Source organism: Panicum virgatum, chromosome 9N (genome assembly GCF_016808335.1).
Source record: "Panicum virgatum strain AP13 chromosome 9N, P.virgatum_v5, whole genome shotgun sequence".
Taxonomy (NCBI): Eukaryota; Viridiplantae; Streptophyta; class Magnoliopsida; order Poales; family Poaceae; genus Panicum; species Panicum virgatum.
Genome location: NC_053153.1, coordinates 18411961 through 18437417, shown reverse-complemented (window position 1 = coordinate 18437417; position 25457 = coordinate 18411961). Strand labels below are relative to the sequence as shown.

General features: G+C 52.9%; 1 protein-coding gene across 2 annotated transcripts; it reads left to right on the top strand.

Annotated features, from left to right (window-relative positions):
* The first annotated feature begins 858 nt into the window (after window positions 1-858).
* Window positions 859-7922, top strand: LOC120690277 (DNA-binding protein SMUBP-2-like). 2 transcript variants are annotated; one of them, XM_039972868.1, is made up of 16 exons: window positions 859-1024; window positions 1128-1220; window positions 1353-1421; window positions 1869-1958; window positions 2050-2133; window positions 2390-2554; window positions 3835-4022; window positions 4210-4282; window positions 4695-4748; window positions 5139-5396; window positions 5732-5938; window positions 6042-6145; window positions 6463-6607; window positions 6981-7115; window positions 7475-7668; window positions 7743-7922. In XM_039972868.1, the coding sequence occupies exons 1-15, from the start codon at window positions 923-925 to the stop codon at window positions 7649-7651; spliced, it is 1944 nt and encodes a 647-aa protein (XP_039828802.1). In that variant the 5' UTR covers window positions 859-922; the 3' UTR covers window positions 7652-7668; window positions 7743-7922. The 2 variants fall into 2 exon arrangements, with proteins under 2 accessions (XP_039828802.1, XP_039828803.1); XM_039972869.1 differs by lacking the exon at window positions 859-1024 and having other exon boundaries at window positions 1348-1421; window positions 7475-7922.
* The last annotated feature ends 17535 nt before the right edge of the window (window positions 7923-25457 follow it).

The following is a 25457-nucleotide window of genomic DNA, read 5'->3' as shown; positions in this document are numbered from 1 at the left end:
AATCTTCGCTTCATGTTTAGGATAGGTTTGATAGATTAGATGGTAAACCCTAGTCAGTTCGCTTCCGATCCACGGATGATAAACCTTGGGGGAGTACTCTAAGGGAAAGTTACCACGATCCGTGCGCTTGCGGTACGTAAATTGGCGCTTTAAGAAGCGTCAATAGCTATGCACGACACAGGGATGAGGCACTAGCTGGGGCGGTGAGTAAATGTTGACGGCATTTTCGATTTTTTAAGATTTGTGTACTAAGTTTTTTTGTTGCAATTTGAAATGTGTAGGTTGCTTGAATTAGATTACTCACTAAATGTAATGAGGATTCATGGCGGGTCTACGATGAGCATGCCGGCGCAACTCGAGGCCTGGACCACTCAACGTGATAGAGCTCGAGGCATCCTTCAGGTCTTTGGTACGCAGACGGAGTACGAGGATTAATTAAATGTTAGACCATAATATGGTGTATAAATAGTGTTACGACGAACCGAGTATTTTTTTCAGGAATTTTTGAACCAAATGAGGGGGGCAACCCTTTTAGAAGGGAATGGGAGGTGGTCGGCCCGCAGTCGGGCGGCCAGATCCAGCCGCCCCGTTGCCGGACGACCGGTCCTCCAGGGACTCGGGCGCAAATTTTCTGCGAAAATTTTTGCAGAAAAGCCCCTGCCGCCCTGTAGCGGGGCGGGCAGGTGCCGGCCGCCCAGCAGCGGGGCGGCCGGGGTATATTCATGTAAATTTCGAAAACAAAAATATATTTTTGTAAAAAACGAAATTGAAAAATAAAAAAATAAAAAAAGCGCAAGTGCTTGATGGCCTTGAATGTGGGCCGCCCTATACGGCCCATGTGTAAGGTTTTTCTCTCGGCGGCGGAGGCGATACGCAATCGTCCAATTCCGCTGGACAAGCCATTGAGCCAGCCAAATCAGCCATGGCGGGGAGTGGCGGCGGCGGCGGCAAGGGCGCGGCGGGGAGGATGATGTCGCTGCAGGAGTTCGTGTCCTCCATGGCCCCGCTCATCGATCTCGAGAAGGTTCTCTCTCTCTCTCTCTCTCTCTCTCTCTCTCTCTCTCTCTCCTATTTCACTTTTGCTTTTGACTCGGCTGGTAATTGGAATGGATGGTGGGACGTCGCAGGCGGCGGAGATATCGGCGGAGTCGGAGACGAGCGCCAAGAGCCTGGAGAGGCGGGGCAGCGTCATCGCCAACCTCAAGTGCACCGACGCCCAGGTTGGTGCTTCAGTTCTGTACCTCTGTTGCTGCTTGCTGCTTGTGCTGTTTGGTGTCATTTAGGATGCTGCAGTTCAGTGCTAATCTTCTAATGGGCTTTGACTTGCTTATGATGGTTGGGGCGTAGTGTAGATGGGACTGATGGGGAAGACGCTCCTGGAGTTCCAGCCCAACAAAGGCGACGTGCTCCCATCTCACAAGGTGAGGCTGTTCTCCTCCCCCCCTCACCCTCTCTTTTGGGTGTTTGCTGTCGTGACACTGGTAGGGTTGGGAATTCGGATTGTTATGTAAATGAGCTCTTTACCAATTTCTGTGTAATTGTTGTGGGACTTGATAGTTGCAAATCCTGCGCTAGTCATCTTGTGTATATTAGTGGTGTTAACTGTGGATGGATAGAGCCAAACATTTTTCTTTTGTACTGAATACCTTTTGTGAGAGCACATTAAGATCACATTACATCCATTGTTGAAATTGGCACCTTGTTTCTTCTGTGAGCAGTCACTGTAATTTCAGTCAATTAAACATGTTTTACTGTGCGGTAATTGTGTGACAGTAAAGGCTCACAAGTGCTTTGTAAATTCACAGGATGTTGATTGCAATCATGTTTACTGTCATGATAATGCTTGCTTCTTTTTCATGCTACTTTAGTTTGGAACGCATGATGTAGTTGCCCTGAAGCCAAATAAGGCAGATGCTGGATCTGCTTCTCTTGGGCAAGGTGTAGTTTATCGGTTAAAGGTACCTTCATGTCATCTCAGACTGCCTATTTTTGTTTTTTTCTTCTCCGTTTGTAGGAGTAACAATAGTAACTTTGTTTTTGAATCAACAGGATTCTTCCATTACCGTTGCTTTTGATGATATTCCTGAAGATGGTTTAAACAGCCCTCTGCGTCTTGAGAAGCTTGCAAATGAGGTACTACCATCTTTTGCATTACTCCATGATTTCTGTTAATCGTGCCTACACAACTCAAAATTGCACATCACACGAACAATTACACTTGCGGCTTACCACCTATTTGTTTTAGATGTGCAGTCTATGATCGTTATTTGATTTTTATATTGGCCAACGGTTTGAATGTGACCTCATTTCATCGTAGATTTTTCCTAGCATAGTTCAGATTTGCTGTTGCCACTTGCTAGACATCGAATGGTGATAATCTCTATTCTAGGTCACTTATCGCAGGATGAAGGATGCACTAATTCAACTTAGCAAGGCTGTCCAAACAGGACCTTGTGCAAACCTTGTTCCTGTTTTGTTTGGAGAGAAAGCACCCATGCGCTCCAAGGATGCTATGAAGTTCAGTCCATTCAACAAGAATTTGGATGATTCACAGGTCACTATTTGAAATTTTACCTTTCTTGATCACATTCAGTAAGAGCTTGTTGATGCTGCATAATTGAGTTCCATTTTCGTTCTGACCGCATGGTTGGATGAGTTAAACAAAAGCCATATGCAAATCAAAATTATCATTTTTGCTGGAACAGTAGGATTTACTGTATTATTTACAAGTATGGTATAGTATATAATTGCAGTAAATTGTTTTGTTCTGTTGTCCCTCGTACACATTAATTACATTACATGAAGTTGAATCATATATGAATTAACACTGATTTTCCAACCTGCAGTGATAGACTTACATTATATATAATTATTTTAGTTATGGGAGCCATAATTGCAATTCAACTCACCAGGATGTTTGGCATTAATCACATGCTACAATGCCAGAAAGAATGGTCTTAGTCTCTGATGCTTGGCATTTTAGGAGGACCGCATCAGAAGATGATACAATTGTAGTTGATGTTGCTTTTATCAGTTGTAACACCATATGTAAAGATGTTATGACTATATTTGAAAGAACTTCAAGCCTGAATTAAAACTATCATACCTAATGCCTTCATTGTTGGTGAACAGAGTGGTTGCACTCTCTACACTTTATCACTTAGGTAGGTCGTATGAAGAAGCGCATCAATGAATTGATTCACTGCATGGATATCTACCATATAACCGGTGAAACACCCAACAGTTTACACTTTGAATTAAGTTTCAGAAGAAAGGAATAACATTTGTTGATAGTTTATCTTAGCTGCAGTTCTACTAAATGGGAGCATTTCTTAAATTTTAAACTGAAACCAACCCAGGAGGCTTCAGCAGCTTGTGGATGTACATCACATTGTGTGCTATGGCTTATGACTACTTCTGCGTTTCACCCTCTTACTTTTCAATATCAGTTAGCTCACCTTCTTCTTGAATGTCAGTAGTCTAGTCTAGGATCACATCACCCTCTTAAATTTTGATGGCTTACCTTGTCATATTTTTATGTTGTTTCTCTGGCATTGGTAACATACTAACATATATTAGTTTTAAAATGATCTTTCATGAAGTTCCATACTACAGGTTAGAAAGTTATTAAAAAAAAGGGCGTACCCAGTGCCGTAGGTTAGAAAGTTATTATTGTTTGAAAAAAAATCAGAACTGCACAAATGTTCTGTTTTGATCTTTGGACATGTATGTTTTTTCACCTTGCTTTTGAATAAACGTCCAAGACACATCATAGTATTTTAACTATAGAGCAGAAATTGGATGCTTATCAGCCATTGTTTGTTTATTCTGTAGAAAGATGCTATCTCGAAGGCGCTTGGATCAAGGGATGTTTTCTTGCTTCATGGGCCTCCTGGAACTGGAAAAACAACAACTATTATTGAGATAATACTGCAGGAGGTCAAGCGTGGATCAAAGATTCTTGCCTGCGCTGCATCTAATATCGCTGTGGATAATATTGTTGAGCGACTTGCACGATACAGGTTTGCTGAAGCAAAGTTATGAAAGATGTTTTTGATGATTTCTGTTGGGAAAAAATAACAAGCATATACTGTATCCATTTTAGAGAAGATAGAACGTGTAAATAATCTCATTGTCCCATAAGTGACGCAGTATATTCCTTTCTCACCAATTTGCTCAATGTGACATGGGGCTGTTGAACTTCTGCAGGACAAAATTAGTGAGGTTAGGGCATCCTGCTCGTTTACTACCCCAAGTGCTCGACAGCGCTCTTGATGCACAGGTATAACCCTGTTTTAAGTGCCTTATCAATTAGCTTCTATGCTGTTGAACTAGAATTTCTAGATGCTTGAACTTTGCTATTTACTTCATAAGTGATGATTGACTATCTTTTAACTGTCGGCTTATTGAAATGCATAGTAAAGAGTTGCAATCATTTGTTTTTGTTGGAGATTTTGTGAAAATCCATATTATGAGTGTTGTATTATTTCCCTTGGTTAGATCACTTTTTGCCTCTGTTATTGCAGGCTGATTCTTTCTTTTTCCAACATTAGGAAAGGAGTTGGTTTTATAGTCTTTTTTATGTTTATCAACCATACAACTACACAAGCGGTTTAAAATTCTTGTAAGATTTCTTTGTTTGAAACTATGTTAATTGTGATACCTTCATGTATTCATATGACTTTTGGGACCAGGTATTGCGAGCTGATAATAGTAGCTTGGCAGGAGACATTCGCAAGGAAATGAAGGTAAATACTATTCACTTCCACATTTTTGCTTTTATTCAACCCATGACCGCTTCTTCGAATCCAAGCTACCAAGCGTAAATTTCAACATCTATATGTTTAATCATCAATGTTCTGATGTAAGACAACTACATCACCAGATTTATCACAATATTCTTACTAAGTTTTATGAATTTGACTAATGTAACTACAAAATCAAGTTCAAAGGGTCACACTGGAGAGCAGAAAAATCTTAAATATCAAATAAAAAAGAATGCAGTGAGTACATTCTTTGAACACACTACCAACAACGATCAAAGGAATGAACTATGGATAGGCTCTTATAATTGTGACTGCAGTTATTTTATCATATTTTCATTTAGGTTTTTCTTGATACTCTCTCTCCTCTTGCAGGTGTTGAATAGCAAATTGCTGAAAGCTAAAGATCGGAACACTAAAAGGGACATCAGGAAAGAGCTCAAAACCCTTGCCAAAGAGGAAAGAAAACGACAGCAGCTTGCAGTAACTGATGTACTAAAAAATGCAGATGTTGTGCTGACAACTTTGACTGGTGCATCTTCAAAAAAGCTAAATGGCATTACATTTGATTTGGTTGTCATTGATGAAGCTGCTCAGGCACTTGAGATAGCATGCTGGATAGCCTTGCTGAAAGTAAGTATACGACTGAAGGACAAATCAAAGTTTATGATATGATCTGTAAGGATGCAATTTGAATATGCTGAAAAAGCATCACAAATATTACCCACTAGATAAATCTTTGGACATGTATGAAGTTGTTTGTTAACATAAAATTCACTTAAAGCATCCTGCTACTGGTGGCTGTTTTGGTGTGAACTCCCCACTAGGTAATGCCATTAGCTAAGCGATGGCCTTTCTGTTTGGTTTGAGTCAGCATGTGCAATACTGTAGCTTTGGTAATCTACCCAATGTTCTCAGTCAATTTGGTTACGATATGAAGCTTCTTAATCCATTTTCTTGGCATCCAGGGGCCAAGGTGTATTCTTGCTGGAGACCATCTTCAACTTCCTCCAACAATTCAAAGTGTTGAGGCTGAAAAGAAGGGGATGGGAAAGACACTCTTTGAACGGCTTACTGAAGCTTATGGAGAGGAAATCACATCCATGCTCACTGTCCAGTACAGAATGCACGAGCACATTATGAATTGGTCATCTAAAGAACTTTATAACAATAAGGTGTGACATTATGTTATTGTGCTACCAGTTCAGTAACCTTTTTTTTTGTTCTTATTCTTTGAATTCTCATTTTCCCTAATGTTATTGGTCCCATATTTCTTAGATCAAAGCACATTCTAGTGTTGCTGGGCATATGCTCTATGATCTTGAAGAAGTCACGAGGTCTTCTTCAACAGAACCAACTATTATACTCATTGACACTACAGGGTGATTATTATCTGATGCTTCTGGCTGTTCAAAATACTTGTAATTGTACTTGTCAAACTGTTCATGCATAGAAATTTCTCTATTCTTCTGTTTCATGTTTTCTGTGTGCCTTGCAAATAGTATTGCTATGTAAACTTTTACAAGAGAATAAGATTACTATTTTCTCTGCAGAAAGATATTTCATATTTAAAAAAAAACTCAGAAGTTTAACTTTTCAAATGTGGAACAATTCTTTGGTTGATTAAAAAAGAAGCCTGCTTTTTTCTAAGGCTATATGCCTTTCACACAATGCTTCTAACTTTTTCATATATTCTTAGGTGCGATATGGAAGAAGTAAAAGACGAAGAGGAGAGCACTATGAATGAGGGCGAGGCAGCAGTATCCATTGCTCATGCCAAGTTGCTTGTTGAGAGTGGTGTTCGTGCATCTGATGTTGGAATAATTACACCTTATGCTGCACAGGTTTTTGGTCCCTTACCCCCTTAGATACCCTATGAAAATAATGCTATACCAGTTTACCAGTCCTGCAATACCATCTTAATCTTCTGTTGAATCACTCTTCAATCTGATCCTCATGACATTTGCTGCTTTATTTTCATGTATTATGTATATGTATAATATAGGATGCCTGTCTACAGTATTTCTTTTGTTCTGCTTTACACCATCCTTGGTGGTTGGCAGACTACACATGGCCAATTGTAGTCCGTTTACGTTGTGAACATTGTTTCTTGCAACCTTCAGCTTGTAATTCATCTATATGATGATTTATGGTTGGCTTCTTGAGGACTTCACCTAGTTCTGAAGAACTGAATCATTGAATGTTTTAATATCATAGGTAACCTGCCTGAAGATGATGAGAAACAAAGATGCTAAACTGAAAGATTTAGAGATATCCACAGTTGATGGGTTCCAAGGCCGGGAGAAAGAAGCCATCATCATTTCAATGGTCCGGTCTAACTCAAAGAAAGAGGTAAAGCTCCCTTCCAAGATCCTGTGAGATGAAAGTGAAAGGTTTCCTATTTTCGCCTTCAGCTCTAATGCTGCTCTACATGTTATGTTACATTGTAAAATTCAGCATTGCAGATGCACCTGAATCTTTAAATTGCCAAATAAAATAAGTAAGCATCACTAGCATGATGTACAAATATTTTGTTCATGCGACTATAGTTTGCAGTTCTTGTCACAGCCGAAACAAGATGTTCCTACCTATTTTATATTATATATAAGGCGGGGATTCCTGTCGCCATCTGATCCAAACACAATACTTGTCTTTGGCACAGCTTTTCTACATCCACTGCTTAGTAAACCTTATGTCTTTGGTTCTTTCAGGTGGGGTTCTTGAGTGATCACAGACGGATGAATGTTGCGGTGACGCGAGCCAGGAGGCAGTGCTGCCTGGTGTGCGACGTGGAGACCGTGAGCAGTGACAAGTTCCTGAAACGTTTGGTTGAATACTTCGAGGAGAATGGGGAGTACTTGAGCGCTTCAGAATACCAGAGCAGCTGACTGGCATGACAAACGCGGTACTGCGCTTTTCCTGCGCAAATTCAAGCGGCTCCTCCAAACCGATGCTCCTACTCTATTTGTTCTTGCACAGGAAGCAGGGGTGATCCGTTTAGTGTAGGCGTGTAGCATTCCCCATATCCGTGTCCACGGAGCGAGTAGATGGGAGCTAGACGTGAAGTCCATTGTACTGCTACGACTCCTAACTATCCTTGCTTTTTTGTTAAGAATATATAATTACCTATAGTATATTCATATGTTGTTCGTTTTGCCATTGCTGGTGTCGCTGGACTGAACTGTTGGAAAGCAAGACACTCCGCTGTGTAGAATGTGCTGTGGAATTGTGCAGGTCTTTAGAAGGTGCTCTGCCTTTTTGCCGGACCTTTTGTCCCGGTGTCGCTATTCCTGCTCTGTGGTCTCTGCCTGGTTGCGGAGAAGATCCGCCAGAATATGCTGTTGCAAGGTGTTAAAAATAGTTTAAGGCGGTCCCCGCGGCAGGGGAAAAAAAATCGAGAAGACAGCATGTATGGTTCCTGTGTGTTTGGTTGGTGAGTTGGGACAAGACAACATGTATGGTTCTGATCCCACAGATAGCCCGTGCTTGATTTTGGAGTCACGTGATGATAGAATCTGATGTTAATGCTAGATGCATCATCCAAGATGAGAGTATAGGATCACAAGAGGTATTGGTAAGAGTTACATGAGGATGGAATCTGAAGCTAAGGGTTGTTTGGATCCAAATACTAATGTAAGTGTTAAATTTTAGCATTAGTCCACCAAACACAGAAGTGCTAATAGGATGGGCTAAATTTCAACAGAGATTTAAAATTTTAGCAAGAGTATAGGTGCTAAAATAGTAGAATTTAGCAATCAAATCTAACTTATCCAAGCAAATCCTAAGACGGTGGTCTAAAGTAAGAGAATAGAATAACCACACTCCAACCCCACGTATCATGTGGCGCGCGTGTGGCACTAATCACCGGCTCAGCTCAGTCTTTAAGATGTTCATGGGTAGAAATTGAGTATGTGCGTTCATAAAAATGAATATACATGCAATATGAGTATTTAAGTTGTACTGTGTAATTATTAAAATGAAAATCATCTTTTAATTCTCTGCTCCCTCGGCACAAGTGTCGGTGTCCTGACCCGGGGGCCCGGATACCAACTAGTAAATGCTGCGTGTTTCCTCGTCCCAAGTGTTGATGCAAGAGGCAACACAGTAACGCACGGGTTTATCCTGGTTCCGGCCACGTGGCCGTACGTTCAGCAAGAGGGTGTGCGAGGGCACTGTATTATCTTGCACCCAGAGTGCTTGTAGTAGGGGTACAAGCGAGGCGAGAGAGGGAGGGAGGCTCCCAAGTCTCTGCTAGAAGAGGAGTTGAGCGTGGAGAATAGCGGTGTTGGGGGTAGAAGTGAGTGTGTGCTCTGTGGGCGGTGTGATGCCTAGAGAGCCGACCGACCCCCTTAAGGGAAGCCCGCCTCCTCCTTTTATAGACGCAAGGAAGGACGGGTACATGTATAGGGGATCGCGGAAGTCGTCGTTTCTCCCCGAGCTGTGGGGATACAATAGTCGAGTACTGTGGGAAGTACACTGTGGGGTATGGCGTCGGGCGTGGTGGTCGTCCTGGGCATCGTCCTTCCTCGCGGAGATCGCGCCGGCGTCCTGCCAACCCCAGCAGGCGGCGTGGGCGTCGCTGTAGCGTGTACTGTCCTCCAGGTATGGCGTGATGGCGTTTCGTGGGCCCTGCAGGTCAGGGTCTTGTGTGTCTCGGTGGTGACAGGGCACGTGGCTATCCCGGACCCCATGGACAAAGTGCCGGCATGCGCACTAAGGTGGTCCGAGGGTCGCGTGGAGGTCCCGGACCCCTCGAGGGGGAGGTCCAGGCCTCCGGCTGCTAGTGCTGGGCGTTCCTCTCCGAGGGGCTCGTGGTGACACCGGACCCCTTCCCGAACAGGGGGTGGGTCCGGGGCCATACGTGTGACGAGGTGGAGTCAGGACGGCCAGAGTTGGCAGAATAGTAACGGAACTGTGCCGAGCGCGCTTCGTCCCGTGTCGCAAGTCCTACAGTATTGCCACAGCGTCCGGGATGGCGGAGCAGGGACCGGAGTTGGCGGATGGGACTCCGGTCACAGCCACTGTGGGGAATGGCGGCCTGACGCCGTCTGTCCTGGGCGCTATGTAGGAGTGGTTGGCACTTAATGCCTTCGTACGATGGGTGGGTGAGCGGCAAGGCCGTTTGTCCCTTATGCTGAGGGGTGGCCTCGAGCGAGGCGGAGATGAGGTGACTGCTCGAGGGTATGTCCGCTATCTTCGAGCGAGGCGGAGATGATTTGCCCGCTCGAGGGTAGATTCACTACCTTTGAGCGAGGCGGAGATGCGGGGCGTAGTCGAGGGTCTCGATGGGAGCCCTCGAGCGAGGCGGAGATCGCTCTGCGGGTTCGAGGGAGGATACAAGTGGGCCACATGCTGGGCTTCTTCGAGTCCTTTCCTTTCTTCCAAATTGGAAGGAGGCCGTGGGCCTTCGTGGGCCCAGTTGCCTAACGCGTGTTTGCATTTTTTTAGGGTGATCTTAGTACCCCGATTAGGGTGTCCCTAATCGTGGTACCCGACAGTAGCCCTCGAGGCTTTGGTCGAGTTAAGGGATTCGGCCAAAGGGTATTTCGGCGATTTTCCCCCTTGAAGTGACCGGTCGGTGCTGTACACCCGCCAGGCGCACCTGGGTGCCAGTCCAGCGGATGTGACGACTCGTCGGTCGGGGTAGTGCGCTTACGGGGAGAGTACTTTGAGGTGCGTGCCTTTTTTGGTTCGTTCCGGGGACGATACGCATTCGCGTGATGAGTGGGCCTGGGCAACGATGGCGTCTGTTGTTCAGCAGCTGGTGCTTTCGTCGCGCTGTCCCGCGCTCAGGGCCTCGGCCCTGTTTTCCCTGGTCGCCTTGCGACGCGCCGTTCGAGGGCAGTCAGCCTGGGCCGATGCTGTGCCGCGTAGCGTCCTGGGACTCGGCTTTATCTTGTTAGGTCGCATCTTGGCGCGATAACCGAGGGCATCTTTGGCTCGTGGAGTGCCGCGCCGTCACGGGCTGCCGAAACCTTCGCCCTTCGACAGGCTTGAAGCTTGGCGCCCGACACAGCTATAAATAGGGGTTGAGGGACTCTCTTTGCTCTCCAACTTCTCTGCTCTTACTTCCAGCATCGCCTAAGTCTCGTAATGTTTTCCCTTGCCTTTTGCGATCGGCCCCCAGATGGGGTGGCTTAGTGTTTTTAAGCTTTGATGCTAGAAGAATGCTTGCAAGCGGCGGGAGAAAGCCGGAGAGGGCGTGCGCACCATCCCTCAGCTTAAATGGGATCAGCAGAAGAGCATTGGGCCCGTGGGGTCCTGCTTCTGCGATGCCCCCTAGCCTGAAGGGGGATCGAGACGCCTGACCATGGCGTTAGTGTCAGGTTAGGCGGCCGCTCTTCGCATCGTCCTCCCCGGCAACAAGGTTGCTCTCGGGGAGACGGTGCAGAGGGTGCTGTCCGCCAGCTCGACCCCCCGCATGGTGTAAGGATCACCGGGGTGTCCGACCCTAGAGGGGGAGGGGGTGAATAGGGTCGCTAATCGCTTTTTAACCTAGAGCTCAAACTACTTGCATAAGATAAACCTAACACGTCATATACATGTTAGTTATGACTAAGGTTTATCTTTGCTATTCTCTACTTACCCCAAAATACTTGCAACCTATAACCAATCCTAATCAAACTAACTAGGAAAGTAGAGGCACGCAAGGTAGAGTAAATGCGGAAACATAATATGGTAAGTAAAGAGGTAAGTGCAAGAGGGATGCAAACTCCTAAGTAGACACGGTCATGTAACGTGGTTCGGCACAAACGCCTACGTCCACGGGACACCGAGGCTCTTCCGATCACCGTCTTGCACTACGCCACCAAGGCGATGCCGGCAAGCAGAGGCAAGTGCCCACAAGACACCGAGTCTCGTGCACCGCCACCGTCTCTCTCGGTCACCCAACCGAAATCCATTATGGAGCTTCTCCACCAAGGAGGGGGTCTCCTCTTCCCCCGCACAAAGTGTCGTTGCCACTCCACACCAAGTCGGAGGGTCACACGACGGATCACAAGGATTGTTTGCCGTAGCAAGACTTCTCTCAAGGGAGCTCTCGCAAGAACTAATCCCTATTACAAGCACTAAGCACTCTCACAAGTGTGCTTAAGCCTATATGATGTACAATGAAGCTCTATGGTGGTTGGAGACGATCTTTGGCTCTTATATACTTTCTTGGTCTCCAGCAACCTCAAATGAGCCATGGGGTGGCATATATATAGCCCAACCCTCCAAACTAGCGGAACCCCCGTAGGGGCGGCCCTTTCGGGCCTATCTACGCCTATCTTCTCTTTGTCATCACTTGAACCTAAAAGCCTGAGAATGGTCATCTTAACAATCATATTAGTCCAAGTGTTGTGTTGTCTATATCAATCACCAAAACATTATATTGAAATATGGTATGAGAGGCCATTTTCGCTACACATGGTCTTCGGTGGAGGAGATGCTAGAAGAAAGCCTGCGAGGAGTGCATCCCGCTGGACCCGTGCTCGGGGAGGTCCTGGTCGAAGCACTGTCCTTCGGGCTCGGGGTCGCGGAACTGGTCCTCGTTCACTGGCTCGCAGTACTGCTCGTCAACGGGTTCTCCTTCGTTCACACCGTGGTCTACGACGTATACAAACAAACAGACAATCAAGAAAAAGAAATAAAAGTTTTATCGTTGAGCTCGAATCGGAAATAATTAAGATATGGAGTTCGGAGTAACATTTTCAAGCGGTTTCCTAATGGTATGGACACAACTATGTCATGAGAGGCATGGTAAAGTTTTGGGTAGATCCGAGGTTGTTTGGCGCATGAAATGATGGGTTATATAGAGGTTTAGGGGTTAAATAAGGGTTCAGGGACTTGTTTGTAATTAACGAAAGGACTTGATTAGAATTTTCGGGAAATGTTCGAGCTATTCTAGAAAAAGTAGGGGTCTAATTAGAATTAATTCTATAAGGTTGGAGGGTTTATTTTGGAATAAGATAAAGGACAGGGATCCTTTTGAATAAAGGCAAAAGAGTGGAAGGCTCTTTATGGATTAGAGAAAAGTGGAGGGGGCTATTGGCAAAGCTGCCATCCTCTTCCTCCCTCCCCCCTTCCACGGGAAACAGAGGAAGGGAGGGGCGGGCGCCGGCGGTGCCCGGCCGTCGGCCCCGGGGCCGCGGTGGCGGATGGGAGGAGGGAAAAAGGGGCCGGGCGGCGCGGGAGATCGATCCCCCTCCCCAATTTCGGAGGAGGGGCCCCGCAGGGAGGGGTGCGGCGGCCATTGTAACGACCCGACCCGGGATAACGGCTAAGGTCTACTCTGCACGTTGAGTAAATCACACCTGCTAAATAACTCTCTTGCGCTTTCGTCCTCGCTTCGCGCAAAAGGTTGCAACCGGAGTTATTCAACTACCCTGGGCCTGGTATTTAAGCTGGTCTGGACTCAACTCCACTTCTAGTATGGGACTAAATTCGCGTTGCTACAGTACTGCTACAATACTCTCGAATTTGACCCGGCCCACTCTAGCCCGTGGGCTGTTACAGCCATGGCCGTGGCGAGCGGGCGGCGGCCGTGGGCGGCGTAGGCAGGGGTAGCTCAGGGTGCGTGGTTGTGGGGGAGGAGGGAGAGGGAGGGCTAGGGCACCTACCTCGGCCCTTGGCTCGAGCAGGAAGGCGGCGGGGCGGGCCGGTCGCGGGAGCAGGCGCGGTGGCGGAGCGGGTTCGCGGCGGCGGCGCTGCTGCGGCTCGGGAGAGGGCGTGCTACGGTGGAGGTGGTCGTGGAGCGAAGGAGCGGCGCTGGGGGCCCTTTTAAAGGCGAGCTAAGGCGGTGGAGCGGGCGGGGCGGGTTGGTGCCATCCGGCGAGCGGCGCGGCGATCCTTAATGGCGCTCGGCCGCGTTCGCGCGTCGGGGAGCGGTGGGCGCGTCGAGGGCGGCGTTGACGCGACGTTTCGGCAGCGGCACGGTGCCGGAGGGAGGCGAGCATGTGGAGGGCCCCAAGGGCGCTGTGTTTGTAGCTGGGCGGCGGCGCTGTGCGGCCGGCGGCGAGGGTGGGCGCTGTGCGCGGCCGCGTGCGCGCGAACGGCATGGGCGGAGCAGCGAACGCGTGTGTGCAGCAACGGCTTGTGCGGGCGCGCATGGAGTTGGCCGGCGTGGCAGGCGGCTGGGCGCGCCGAGCGCCTCGTGCGTGCGCGCGTGCGCGTGCTTACGGGCAGCCGGGTGGCGCGCGCGTACGGGGCAAGGAGCAGGGGCTCGGGCGCGCGCGGTAGGGTGGAGAGGCGCGCGCGGGACAGGCGGCTTGGCGTGGCCGGTGTGCGCCGCGGCGCGGGGAGCGCTTGCGTGCGCGCGTGCGTGCGCACGGGTGGGGGAGCAGGCGCGCGGGGGCGGGCGAGCAGGGTGGGTGTGCGCGACAGGGAAGGAGGGGCGGCACGCCGAGCGGGGGTGGCGGGGCGGCCACGTGCGGTAGGACGCGAGGGGCACGGGCAGGCGAGCGGGGGGCCGGGGCAGACTGGCCGAGCCGTGCTCGGGGAGGAGAGAGGGAAGAAAGGAAGGAAGGAGAGGGAGAGAAAAGAGAAAGAGAGAAAAGAGAAAAAAGAAAAGGGAGAAAATAAAAAGGAAAAAGGGAAAAAGAAATGGAGAAAAGATAAGAAAAAATGGGAAAAAGGAAAAGGGAAAGAAAAGGGGGGGGGGGGGGGGGCGAGTGCGCACCGGCGGCGATCGCGGCCCCGGTCGGCCTCGCTCGGTGTCGGGCATGCGTACGCGGGCAGACAGGGGAGGTGGGGCACGCGCGGCGCTTGCGGTCAAGCGGCACTCGGGTGCACGTGGCAAGGAGGAGAGGGAGGAAGGAGAGAGAGAGAAAAAGAGAAGGAGAGAGATTTGCGGCGACGATCACGACGGGCGGTCGCGCGTGGGCGACAAGCGGCCGCGTGACGCGGGATGGGACGGCGGTGGGGAAAAAAGAGAGGAGCACGGTCGGCGGAGAAAATGGATGGAACGACAAATGAAGTCGGGTGTCGGTACGGCGGAAACCTCTGGGGAAATTAGGGTTTAGAATTAATTGAGCTCAACGATGAAAAGAGTTTTGAAAAAATTTAGCGTGTGATTTATTTGGTGAATTTTTCGGGTCGTTACACCTCGGCATTCTCAGTGCTGGTACAGCGACCCGGCGTTCAGCTTAACCATCAGGCGGGCGCGCGTTGATAGTAGGGGATTTGGTTAGACACGCGAAGCTTCACGATCGACGGTCGTCGACTTATTCGAGGGTGCTGCCTGAGCCGCGATGTGCGAGGAGCCCTCCAGCCCAGGCCTGCGTGATGGCATTCAGGGGAACCCTCGACTTTGATTACGACCCTCGCCGCCCTTTTGTAGGGAGGAGGGGTGAAGCGCACCATGCTACCCATGCCCGGGCCGTGAGCTATGACTGCTTCTGTGAGCTATTAGCGGGTAGTTCAAGCGGACGTCCGTGCCCCGTTCGATAAGGGTCAGCTCGTGGTCCATGGACACGTCACATAAAGCGTTTGCGAAGGTTCGCTAGGCGGGGCTCGGACCCATTTGATAGGGTCTGAGGGCTCGATGCTCTCCCTCGATGGGATCCCCCTACTAGACACCCTCGACTAGCCTTGAACACTGCGTAGGATGTCTCGAACTCCGCGTTCGAGGGTAGCTTGTACGGCACATCCATGCAGTCCCTGACTCTGGCGATCTGGAGCGCCTGTCGAACACTCGACGGGCCAGGCTTCGAACCCCTGATCAGTAAGGCCTCGGAATAAGATTCCCTCGAGGGTAAGGTGCCCCTGAAAGGAATATTCCGTCATGGTTCGCAAGCGGTGCAGAGTCGCCGGTCGTGTGCGCGGGTCTTCCGCTGGTCGTGGGCGACGTGGCCCAATTCGTGCGGTGCGGTGCGGGCGCGCCTTTTCAGGCGGCTACCTCAAGTAAGTGAAGCGGCGTGGGCGGCGGCTGACGGATGGAACAGCGCAATAGTCGCACCGCGCCCGTCGGTTACCGCGCCGTAATTATTGCCGATTGCGCGCGTGGGAGACTCCGCGCTCGTGGGACCCAGCCGTCAGTGACAGCGAAATCTCCCGCATTCAATGCGGTAGATTTCGGCCGTGGCAGCGGATCCGTCCGTTGCGGTGAATAAAAGCGAGGAGAATGGGGTTGTTTTGGGCTCACCTGACCATTTGCCTTCGCCTCGCTTGCCCTCTTCGCCTCCCCTGCATTCTGAGCACGTAGCCGAGAGTAAGAGGAAGTAGAGGAAGGAAAGCGAGAGCGCACCTTAGCCACCGCAGAGCTTGCCTCCCCGCGTCCCCCCTTGGTCTGAAGCAATGGCGGACATCCAGGAGCCGTTGCCGTGGGGGAGATCCACCACCACCGAGGTGGTTTTGGAGCGGCTAGTCGAGGACAGGCTACTCCCACTGAACCCCGACTCAGGGGCGCCGGCGTGGATCTCCCCGCGGCCGGAGGAGACAGAGCCAAATCCCCCTGCGGGCTACGTCGTGAGCCTTGTGAGGCTCCACGAGCGGGGATTCGGGGTTCCCGTGGGGCGATTCATGCGGGCGTTGTGCGACCATTATGGAGTGGAGCTGCACAATTTCAGCCCCAACTCCATCTCGTAGGCGGCGGTCTTCGTCGCCATCTGCGAGGGATATTTAGGGATCGAGGCGCATTAGGATCTTTGGATCCACCTCTTCCGCGGCGAGCTCTTTGTCGAGCACGGGTGGAACCAAGCAAAGAGGTACGCGCGCGCAGAAGGCCTGACGCTCCACTTGCATCCCAGCCGGAAGAATTTGTACATCTCCAACAAGATGACAACAAACAAACGCCGGGTGGTCGCGAGGGTGGTTCTACCTGCGCAACTTCAGTGGTAAGCTCCTGGCGTTCACCAACAGGGTGCTCCGGGAGAGGCCCGAGAAGTGGGATTGGGGGGTATCGCCCCCAGCGCAGCAAGCCAAGCTCAAGGTCCTCACCGACGCGCTGGAGCCCCTGGATCGAAGAGGGTTGACGGCGGCTGCCGTCATCGCCAATTTCCACCGGCAGAGGGTGATCCCTCTTATGGAGAGGGTCCTGCCGATCTTCAAGCTCACCCCCGGGGCCCGGGCCTCTGGTTCGAGGACATCGATCGAGCTGCTCCCCCGGGACATCGCTGCCCGGAGGGCGAGGAGCACGGTAGAAGAGTTCCCCAATGATCCCGAGGATCTTTGGAGGATCAAGATGCGCCCCGAGCCGGGGTACATTTCTCTGGTGAGTCTCGATTCCGGATTCGTTGTTGTCTTGTGCTGTTCCTTTCCCCGCCTCCTGACTTCAACTTGGTTATGTTTGCAGGGGTTGAAGTGCCACCCCTCGAGGCCTCCGGTCTCGGAAGAACGCCAAATCAACCGCCTGCACGCAGAGGCGGAAAGACTCGGCGGAGGCGACGGCCGAGAGAAAGAGGAAGAGGAAGGAGAGGCACGACAAGGCATGCAAGATTGCATGCGCAGAGGGGAAACCGCGGCCCGCCACGCCTGAATCCACGGACGGCGAGGAGGGGGCCTCGGATGCCGAGGCTCACCCCTCGGGCGGCGATGGGTGGAGACGGCCTCGGATGCCGAGGCTCACCCCTCGGGCGGCGATGGGCGGAGACGGTGGCAGAGGCGGGCGCGAGTTCCCCGCCGGTCTATCTGGGGGATGGTGGCGAGGCGCCAGCGACGGCGGAGCGGAGATCGCCCACGCCGGGGGCGGGTCGAGGGTCACCCTCGCCGGCGGTGGGTGGAGAATCGTCTGCACCCACGACAGAGCGGAGGTCGCCCCGGCTAGCGACGGACGAGGGGGTCCCCACGCCCACGATGTCGACGGGCGGCGATGGGTCCGTGGCGGGCGCAGAGGCGTCCGCGCAGATGGCCTCGAGGCCTCTGCCTGTTCCGAGGGTGACACCCTCGGATCAGGCGTCGATGGGCGTCGATGTGCCGCGGGCCCGAAGGAGCAGCACGGGCAAGCGCAGCATGAGTGCCCGGTAAGTGTCTCTAATTTTATTTGTCGGGTTTATTTGATCGCTCCCCCAATCCTGCTAACCTCAACCTTCCTTCCTCGATTTCCAACTCTGGGGCCGCTGCCAAGGATGCAGCCCCGCTCGTGCCGGTCAAAGCCCTCAAGACCGGGGCACGCGCCACGCCGCACACAGTGCCGCAGCCTCTGCCCGTCGTAGATATCGTGGCGGAGGCCGCGAAGTTGCGGGCGGCGATGGCTCGAGGGACTCAAGTGGCGCAATAGGCTCTAGCACTGGGGTACGGGGGCGACGCTGGCCAGAGCGGAGACAAAGCAACCGCTCCGGTCGACGCCACAGAGGATGCCAGCCGGGGCGGCGCAGATGGCGCCACCCGGCCGGTCGTCGAGGAAGGATCTGGTTGGGGTGCGCAGGAGCACCCCGCTGGCCAGGCGGAGGTGGAGACCCTCGTCCCCGAGCCCCCGAGGGCTGGGGTCGAAGGAGTCGTAGAGGAGTCGACGCAGAGGGCGCCGATGTTGGGGGAAACCCGCGTCTTGGCGCCCGGAGGGGCCCAGGACGTGGGTGTTGTTGCGGTAATGGCGGCACCGACGGTGACGACGCAGGCGGCGACGGACATCGCGATCCCGGTGGTGCAGCTGCCGGACAACAGCGGGGAATATGGGGATTCGAGAGACATCGACCCCGCTACTGCGGCGAGCGCCACCGACAAGATCGCTGAGTTCACGCCTGCCTGCGCGGAGGCGCTCAACGAGGGGACATCCGGGGGGCCCCAGCATGGGGCAATCATCCGGTCCGTGGTCCCCCCGGAGTTTCTCCGCAACGAGCGAGAGGAGGAGGCCGTCTGGCAGGCGCAGTACGAGGCAGGTTCTCAGATTCAGAACTCCATCGAACGACGGATTACCAGATCAGCCAGGTAATTAGCTCCTCCCCGAGAATCGTTCATATTTTTGGCCATGATTTTGCTTGCTTTACCCACGCCTTTCCTTTCGCAACAGCTGAAGGATATCTCGCGCGGAAAGAGCGCTGAGATGACCCGGCTGCACTCCCAGCTAGGCTGGCTTGGGCAACACAACGCCGAGTTGGTGCTCAAGAACATCGAGGCCAACACTAGGATGACGGATCTGGGGGCACGTCAGCGGGCGCTGGAGGAGGAGTTAGCGCGGGTTACCGGCGAGCGTGACGTCCCGAGGGTCACAGCGGAGCAGAAGGCTCGGGAAGTCGAAGAGCAGACTGCCGAGCTGCAACGCCTTAGGATGACGCTTGAGCAAAAGGAGACCGAGCTTCTCCAGAAAGAGGTGATCGTCGTCACACTCTCCGGGACCCTCTTGGAAAAGGGCAAAGCCCTCGAGGAGAAGGGGGTGGCAATCCAGAACATGGGGGCCGCCCTCAAGGAGAAGGAGAACTCCTTGTCCTCACTCGAGGAGGCTGCCCTAGTCCAGAGGGAGGAGGCACAAAAGAGCATCGTGGATAAGTACTCGAATTTTTGCTGTAGTTGGGTTTTATTTTTTCGCAGCTGATCTTGATTCCTTTTATCAGAGCTGAGGCAGAGGGTGGCGGACGAGACCACGACGAAAGAGGCGGTAGGCACCGCGCTCATGGCGGCTCAAACGGAGTACGCTGACCTTGAGCGAACCGTCGTGAGCGTGTGCCAGGAGCTCGAGGGGGAGGGCGCTGTATCTGGTAGCTCGGTGATCAGCCGCCTGCGAGCGCTAGGTGGCCGGATCACTGAGCACGCCAAGAGCACCTTCCGCCTCGGTGTCCTTCGCGCCCTCGTCGTGGCCTCGACACACTACCTCATGGACCTGAAGAGAGTGTCGTCGGGGTACGTGGTTCCAGACGACGCCGACGCAGCCGCCGAGGAGTTCGCCGTGGTGCTCGCCGAGAAGCTCGAAGCTGACATCCCCCCGATAGCTGAATTCGACGCTGTCGCAGAGCCACAGAGCGGGGATGACAACCTGTAGATAGGCTGGGCCTCGAAGCCCATCTAATAGATTAGTGTTTATTGTAATCGCACTTTGTAATCTCGTCTATGAATATAGAAATTCGTTTTTCGTTAAATCGACTGTGTGGCCCATCGAGGCCTTGTGCGTTCGAGCCCGCATTTTCTTTTACTCTACTTCCGTGTTCTCGTACGCGACTTAGATAAACTTCTGCGAGGAATTTCGCGTTCATAAGCCACGTAGGCGTAGGGTGGTGAGGGGGGTGCCGTATCCCAGAGGCGTAGGCAGCCCCACGACTCGGCCGGCCCCGTACCTTAGTTGCTTACGCCCCGCGTCCGTTTTTTCCAAGTGTACGAGAAGCTTAGAGACGAGACGGAAGTTTTTCGAAAAAACGCTGGCGATTTTTGGGGACGTTCGGGGGTTCGCCCCGTAGTAGCCCCCGAGGGAGGCTTGGCTTTGCCGAGGGTAAAGCCAGGCATACCTCGGTGTTCGTGCGCATCCGAGCCTTCGAGGGTCCGGAAGGTTCCCAAAAATAAACAAGTAAAGTGTACTTCTTTATTATTTCGGGAAATCGAAAATGCGAGTACAAACGATGTACAAACAGCTCAGAATTCTAAGGATAGAAGCGACGTAGCTACTGTATATTCCAAGCGTTGGTGAGGACTTCGCCTTTGTCGTTCACCAGCTTGTACGTGCCGGGTTTAAGCACCTCGGCGATTACGTACGGGCCTTCCCATGGCGGTGGGAGCTTGTGGCGGCCCCTGTTGTCCTGTCGAAGCCTCAGCACCAAGTCCCCCTTGTTGAGGTCTCGGCGCCGGACTCTCTGCGCTTGATATGTTCGTAAAGACTACTGGTAGCGCGCAGAGTGTAGGAGTGCCACATCTCGAGCCTCGTCCACTTGATCCAGCGAGTCTTCGCGAGCTCATTGGTTCTGCTACTCTTGGTATGTCTTGAGCCTTGGCGATCCGTACTCTGGGTCCGTGGGGAGTATGGCTTCGGCGCCATAGACGAGGAAGAATAGGGTAAAGCCCGTGGCTCTGCTTGGGGTCGTCCTCAGGCTCCAAATGACCGAGGGTAGCTCCGTGAGCCACCTCCGGCCAAATCTGTTCGACTTGTTGAAGATTCTCGGCTTCAGTCCTTGGAGGATCATGCCATTAGCACGCTCCACTTGCCCGTTCGTCTGTGGGTGTGCCACAGTCGACCAGTCCACACGTATGTGGAAGCTGTCGCAGAACGCCAAGAACTTTTTGCCTGTGAACTGGGTGCCGCTATTGGTGATGATCGAATTCGGGACCCCGAACCTGAAGACGATGTCGGTGAAGAATAGAACCACTTGCTCGGATTTGATCTTGCCGATGGGTCGAGCCTCGATCCACTTGGAGAATTTGTCGACTGCCACCAGCAAGTGGGTGAAGCCACCGGGCACCTTCTGCAGCGGACCGACGAGGTCCAGTCCCCACACAGCGAAAGGCCATGTGATGGGGATTGTCTGCAGAACGTGCGCGGGGAGGTGCATTTTTCGAGCGTAAAATTGGCAACCCTCGCAGGTCCGCACGATGTCGGTGGCGTCGGCAACTGCGGTGGGCCAGTAAAAACCTTGCCGAAATGCGTTACCCACGAGGGTACGTGGTGTGGCATGGTGGCCGCAGACGCCAGCGTGGATGTCGCGGATCAGCTACTTGCCCTCGGGGATGGGGATGCATCGCTGCAGGACTCCCGAGGGCTACACTTGTATAGCTCGTTGTCGATTAGGACGAAACACTTGGCCCGCCTAGCGAGGCACCGCGCCTGAACGCGGTTCGAGGGTAGGACACCTCTAATCATCCAGTCAAAGTACTGGGTGCGCCAATCTTGCGAAGTGGGGGCCTCGTCGATCTGCATTGCTTCGGCCTCATCCATAGAGGAGGTCTCGAAGTCAATGTCCATGGGCTCGGCCTCGTCCGCCGGGGGGTTCCCGCCGGAGGGCCCGACGGTCGAGGGCCCTGGCTCCGTCGGATCCTTGAATTCAACGGAGGGCTTGGTGATGTCGCGAGCGAAGATTTTCGGGGGGACGGTGGTCCACCCTAACGCGATCTTGGCTAATTCGTCGGCGTCCTCGTTGTACTTGCGCGGGACGTGATTGAGTTCTAGGCCATCGAATTTGTCTTCGAGGCGGCGCACTGCTTTGCAGTATGCCTCCATCTTCGGGTCGTGGCAGCTAGACTCTTTCATCACTTGGTCGATGACAAGTTGAGACTCACCGCGCACGTCGAGGTGTTTGACGCCGAGCTCGATGGCAATGCGGAGGCCGCTGAGGAGGGCCTCGTGCTCTGCCAGATTATTAGAAGCAGGGAAGGGCAAGCGTATCACGTACCGCATGTGGTCTCCGAGGGGTGAGATGAAAAGGAGGCCGGCACCGGCACCGGTTTTCATCACCGACCCGTCGAAGAACATGGTCCAGCATTCGGCCTGGATTTGTGGTGGGGGTAGCTAAATGTCCGTCCATTCAGCCATGAAGTTGGCCAAGATTTGGGACTTGATCGCTTTGCGGGGGGCGTAGGTGAGAGTTTCTCCCATCAGCTCCACAGACCATTTGGCAATTCTACCCTCGGCTTCCCTGTTGCGGACTATCTCTCCCAAAGGGAAAGACGAGACCACGGTGACAGGATGGGCCTCGAAGTAGTGGCGTAGCTTGCGCCGAGCCAAAACCACTGCGTAGAGCAACTTTTGAATCTACGGGTAGCGTGTCTTAGTTTCAGACAACACCTCGCTGATGTAGTACACCGGCCGTTGGATAGGCAGAGCATGGCCCTCCTCTTGTCTTTCGACAACGATCTCCGCGCTGACCACTTGGGTCGTCGCAGCTACGTACAAATAGAGGGGCTCATCGTCCGTGGGTGGTGTGAGAATGAGGGCGTGAGCGAGCGATGCCTTCAGCCTGTCGAGGGCTTCCTGAGCCTCGGGGGTCCACGTGAAGCGCTCGGTTTTCCTCAGGAGTCGATACAGGGGTAAGCCTTTCTCGCCGAGGCGCGAGATGAACCGGCTGAGGGACGCTAGGCATCCCATGACCCTCTATACCCCTTTTAGGTCTCGGATCGGTCCCATCCGAGTGATGGCCGAGACTTTGTCAGGGTTGGGTTCGATGCCCCGCTGGGAGACAATGAAGCCCAAGAGCATGCCTCGAGGGACTCCGAACACGCACTTCTCGGGGTTGAGTTTTACCCCTTTGGCCCTCAGGCAATCGAATGCGATCTGGAGATCGGCAACCAGGTCGACCGCCTTCCTGAATTTTACAACGATATCGTCGACATATGCCTCTATGTTCCGCCCGAGATGGTCTCCGAAAACATGGATTTGGTGATAGCCGGAATAAGAATCAAGAAAGGATAAAAGTTCGCATCCTGTAGTTGAATCTACGATTTGATCAATACGTGGCAAAGGAAAGGGAACCTTCGGACATACTTTATTTAAGCTAGTGTAATCTACACACATCCTCTAGTTTCCATTCTTTTTCTTCACTAATATAGGATTAGCTAGCCACTCGGGATGGAATACCTCCTTGATGAACCCGGCCGCCAGAAGTTTCTGCAACTCCTTGCCGATCGCCCGGCGCTTGAGCTCGTCGAAGCGTCGCAGGCGCTGCTTCACCGGCTTGGAGTTAGGTCGGATATCAAGGGAGTGCTCGGCGACCTCCCTCGGTATGCCAGACATGTCCGAGGGGCTCCACGCGAAGATGTCTACGTTGGCGCGGAGAAAGTCGACGAGCACCACTTCCTATTTGCTGTCGACGGTGGCGCTGATCTGCAACGCCTTGTCGTCAGGGTGGCTCGGGTTGAGAGGCACCTTCTTGATACCCTCGGCGGGTTCGAAACTCCCTGCTTGTCGGTGCGTGGAGTCCAAGGCCTCGCTTGCCATTTTGTCGAGGGTGGCTGCGAGGGCCTCATCCTACGCTTGAGCCTCCGCGTGCTCAACGCACTCGACGTCGCACTCGTAGGCGTGCTCGAACGAAGAGCCGATGGTGATGACGCCCTTCGGACCCGGCATCTTCAGTTTGAGGTAGGTGTAGTTGGGGATGGCCATGAACTTGGCGTAGCAGGGATGATCAAGGATGGCATGATAGGATCCTCGAAACCCCACGACCTCAAAGGTGAGTACCTCCTTGCGGAAGTTGGCTGCCGTGTCGAAGCAGACAGGCAGATCGATCTGGCCGAGGGGTTGGACGCGCTTTCCCGGCGCAACGCCATGAAATGGAGACTTGCTGGGACGAAGCTTGTTCAGTCCAATCCCCATGAGCTCCAAGGTGTGGTCATACATGATGTTTAGGCTGCTGCCTCCGTCCATGAGCACCTTGGAGAAGCGGGTGTTGCCGATGATGGGGTCGACAACGAGCAGATACCGTCCCGGATGCGGGACGTAGTCGGGGTGGTCCTCGCGGCCAAAGGAAATGGTATCCTTCGACCAGTCGAGGTAGGATGGCATGGCCTTGGTGACGGAGAAGACTTCCCGGCGCTCACGCTTGCGCTGCCGAGAGGTCATGTTCGTCGTTGGTCCTCCAAAGATGAAGAAGGCGTTCTCCACCGGGGGGAACTCGTCATCTCCACCTTTGTCGCCAGCGTCCTTCTTCTTGTCCTCGTCACGATACGCGACGCGGTTGTAGTACTTCTTGAGCATCTCGCACTACTCGAGGGTATGATTGACCGAGCCCTTGTGGTAAGGACACGGCTTCTTAAGCATGTCGTCGAACAGGCCACCACCGCCTCGAGGGGGTCCTCGAGGTCCTTTGCGGTCTGGGGCGGCAGCGAAGGCCTCCTCGGAGTCCTCTGCCTGCCCCGATCTGTGCTGGTTCGGTGGGAGCGACTTCTTTCCCCTACTCCCCCGCCTTTGTTTCTTGTCGAGGGCATTGGGCTTGGCGTTGCTGCCCTCCGCGGTCGCATCTTCCTTGCGCTTGTTCGGCTTATCGTCGAAAATGGCACCAATAGCCTCCTCGCCGGCGGCGTAGTTGGTGGCAGCGTCGAACAGCTCGTTGGTGTTGGTGGGTCGGCTTCTCGCAAGCTCGTGCACCAGGTTCCTGCACGTCGTACCCTCGAGGAAAGCGTTGATGACCTCGACATGGGTGACGCTGGGGAGCTCGGTGCATTGCTTGGAGAAGCGCCGCATGTAATTGCGCAGGGACTCGTGGGGCTTCTGGCGACACCCTTTGAGGTCCCAGGAGTTGCCAGGGCGCACGTATGTGCCCTGGAAGTTGCCCACGAAGATCTTGACTAAGTCGACCCAGTTGTGGATCTGATTCGCGGACAAGTGCTCGAGCCACGTTCGTGTGGCGTCGGCAAGGTGAAGAGGAAGGTTGCGGATGATGACCGCGTTGTCTGTCGTACCGCCCAGCTGGCATGCTAGGCGATAGTCATTGAGCCAGATTGCAGGATCTGTCTCGCCCGATACTTGACGAGGGTGGTGGGCTGTCGAAAGCTCGGGGGAAAAGAAGCGGTACGAATCTCCCGGCTGAACACCCGGGTGCCCGGAGGCTCCGGTGACTCGCCCCTGTCATGCTCGGGGTCGAAACATCCACCCCGTCGAGGGGTGTATTTCATGCCGCTGATGATGTAGCGGGCGTCACCGTCATCGGCGTGCCCGCGCGTGTCGTGGAGTCGATCCTTTACGGGGGTTTTTTCGATGCGGTCGTGCACCTAGGGTGCCTTCGCACCGGGCGCTACGGCTGCCTTGCCCTGCCTTGCTGGAGGAGTGTGCGTAGAATCCTCATGTTCCTGGTGCGCAATCCCACCAGAAGGCTTCGGTACGATCGAGCGTATGCGAGATGCAGAGCTCTCGGCCTGCTGCACAGCGGCTTG